This window comes from Habropoda laboriosa, unplaced genomic scaffold (genome assembly GCF_001263275.1).
Source record: "Habropoda laboriosa isolate 0110345459 unplaced genomic scaffold, ASM126327v1 scaffold86, whole genome shotgun sequence".
Taxonomy (NCBI): Eukaryota; Metazoa; Arthropoda; class Insecta; order Hymenoptera; family Apidae; genus Habropoda; species Habropoda laboriosa.
In genome coordinates, this window is record NW_017100212.1 from 343,682 (window position 1) to 345,170 (window position 1,489).

General features: G+C 26.2%; 1 protein-coding gene across 1 annotated transcript in view; it reads left to right on the top strand.

The window, feature by feature from the left end:
• The first annotated feature begins 24 nt into the window (after positions 1 to 24).
• Positions 25 to 1,489, top strand: part of LOC108570790 (AFG3-like protein 2) — a 4,217-nt gene continuing 2,752 nt past the window's right edge. Inside the window, exons 1-5 of the mRNA XM_017932699.1 lie at positions 25 to 120; positions 433 to 556; positions 647 to 944; positions 1,038 to 1,131; positions 1,221 to 1,386. Coding sequence (XP_017788188.1) covers positions 37 to 120; positions 433 to 556; positions 647 to 944; positions 1,038 to 1,131; positions 1,221 to 1,386 — 766 coding nt within the window. The 5' untranslated portion in view covers positions 25 to 36. The remainder of the gene's footprint in view (positions 121 to 432; positions 557 to 646; positions 945 to 1,037; positions 1,132 to 1,220; positions 1,387 to 1,489) is intronic.

Below are 1,489 nucleotides of genomic sequence, written 5' to 3' on the forward strand. Positions count from 1 at the left end.
TTCATCATATTACGTGACTACAAATTTACAAAAAATATGGCACATCAATTATTACATTCGACGTGTAAATTGGAAAGATTAATTCTGAGCTCTGTTTATAAAAATGCCAATATGTTTCAGGTACAAATATAACCTAACATAACCTATGCGTTTTTATTGTGATAAATTTCTTTAATAATATTCATGAATTACATGTTGATACTAACATATTTTGTATTGTTCACGATATGCTTAATTTTTGTGTATTTAATATCTATTATCACACATATATGTATCTATACACACATGAAAGTTAAACTGTTTAATTAAGTTAAAAAAGTTTATCACTACAACAACAAAGTATCCTAGTTTGAAAGAAATTTTTCTAAAATTTTTAATATTTTAAATATGTTTTTTTCATTTACACATATTAAGTACTGTGAAATTTTCCAGTTAAGAAGATATTTATCACTGATGAGAAATGGCAATGAAGCAAGTACATTGAAACAGTTACAAAAGCAATGGAGAATACTATGTGATAACCAACCAAAAGGATTTGAAAAATTTTTTAAACCAAGTTATTATTTTATTCTTTTTAATTTGTTATATTCAATATCATTAATTTATAGTTATAAGCAATATCAAATTAAAATTTTGTTATTTACAGAAGGAAGTTCTAACAAAACAAATGAAAAGGCAACTGAGAAAGTTAAAGAAGGAACATCTAAGCAAAGTTCTAAATCACAATCGTCTGAATCCCAATCTCAGAAATTTGATTCTTCAAGTAATGGCAAAAATATGTTTTCATGGGAATTCAAATTGGGTGGTGGAAATAAGTCATTTAAAAATAGTAACAATGAGAAGAAAATTATTCTTGGCTTTGCATTAATGGGAGTTTTTTATATCTATATATATAGTCTAAGTAGTTCTGCAAGAGAAATCACATGGAAAGACTTCATAACACAGTAATTAAATCATACTATTTCTTTCTTAAACAGTGTATTTAATCTGCAAATATCTTAAGACTTGTGTCAATAACTTCTACCAATTTTATTTAGATGTTTAAATAAAGGGATAGTCGACAAAGTGGAACTTGTTAATAAACAATGGGTTCGTATAAAGCTCTTACCTGGACATATTGTAAATGGAAAGGTGAGTTTATAATTAAGTGAATTTACTTAATAAGAATAAGTAAAGGAAAGATACTTGTAAGTTACATGATCATTTTATGCATTTTGTAGAACAGTTTATGGTTTAATATTGGTAGTGTTGAAACCTTTGAAAGAAATTTGGAGAATGCACAAATTGAAGCAGGTATAGAACCTCACAATTTTGTATCACTACATTATAAAGAAGAGGTAGAACTTTACCACATTTTAAGATTTTTACCACAAATACTACTATGGGGTAAGCCATGCTAATTATTTTTATATTTTTATATATACTCAAATGTATGCTCAAATTACAGTTAGTTATAATATTAATTATGAATTGTAGGTGCCATAGCCTA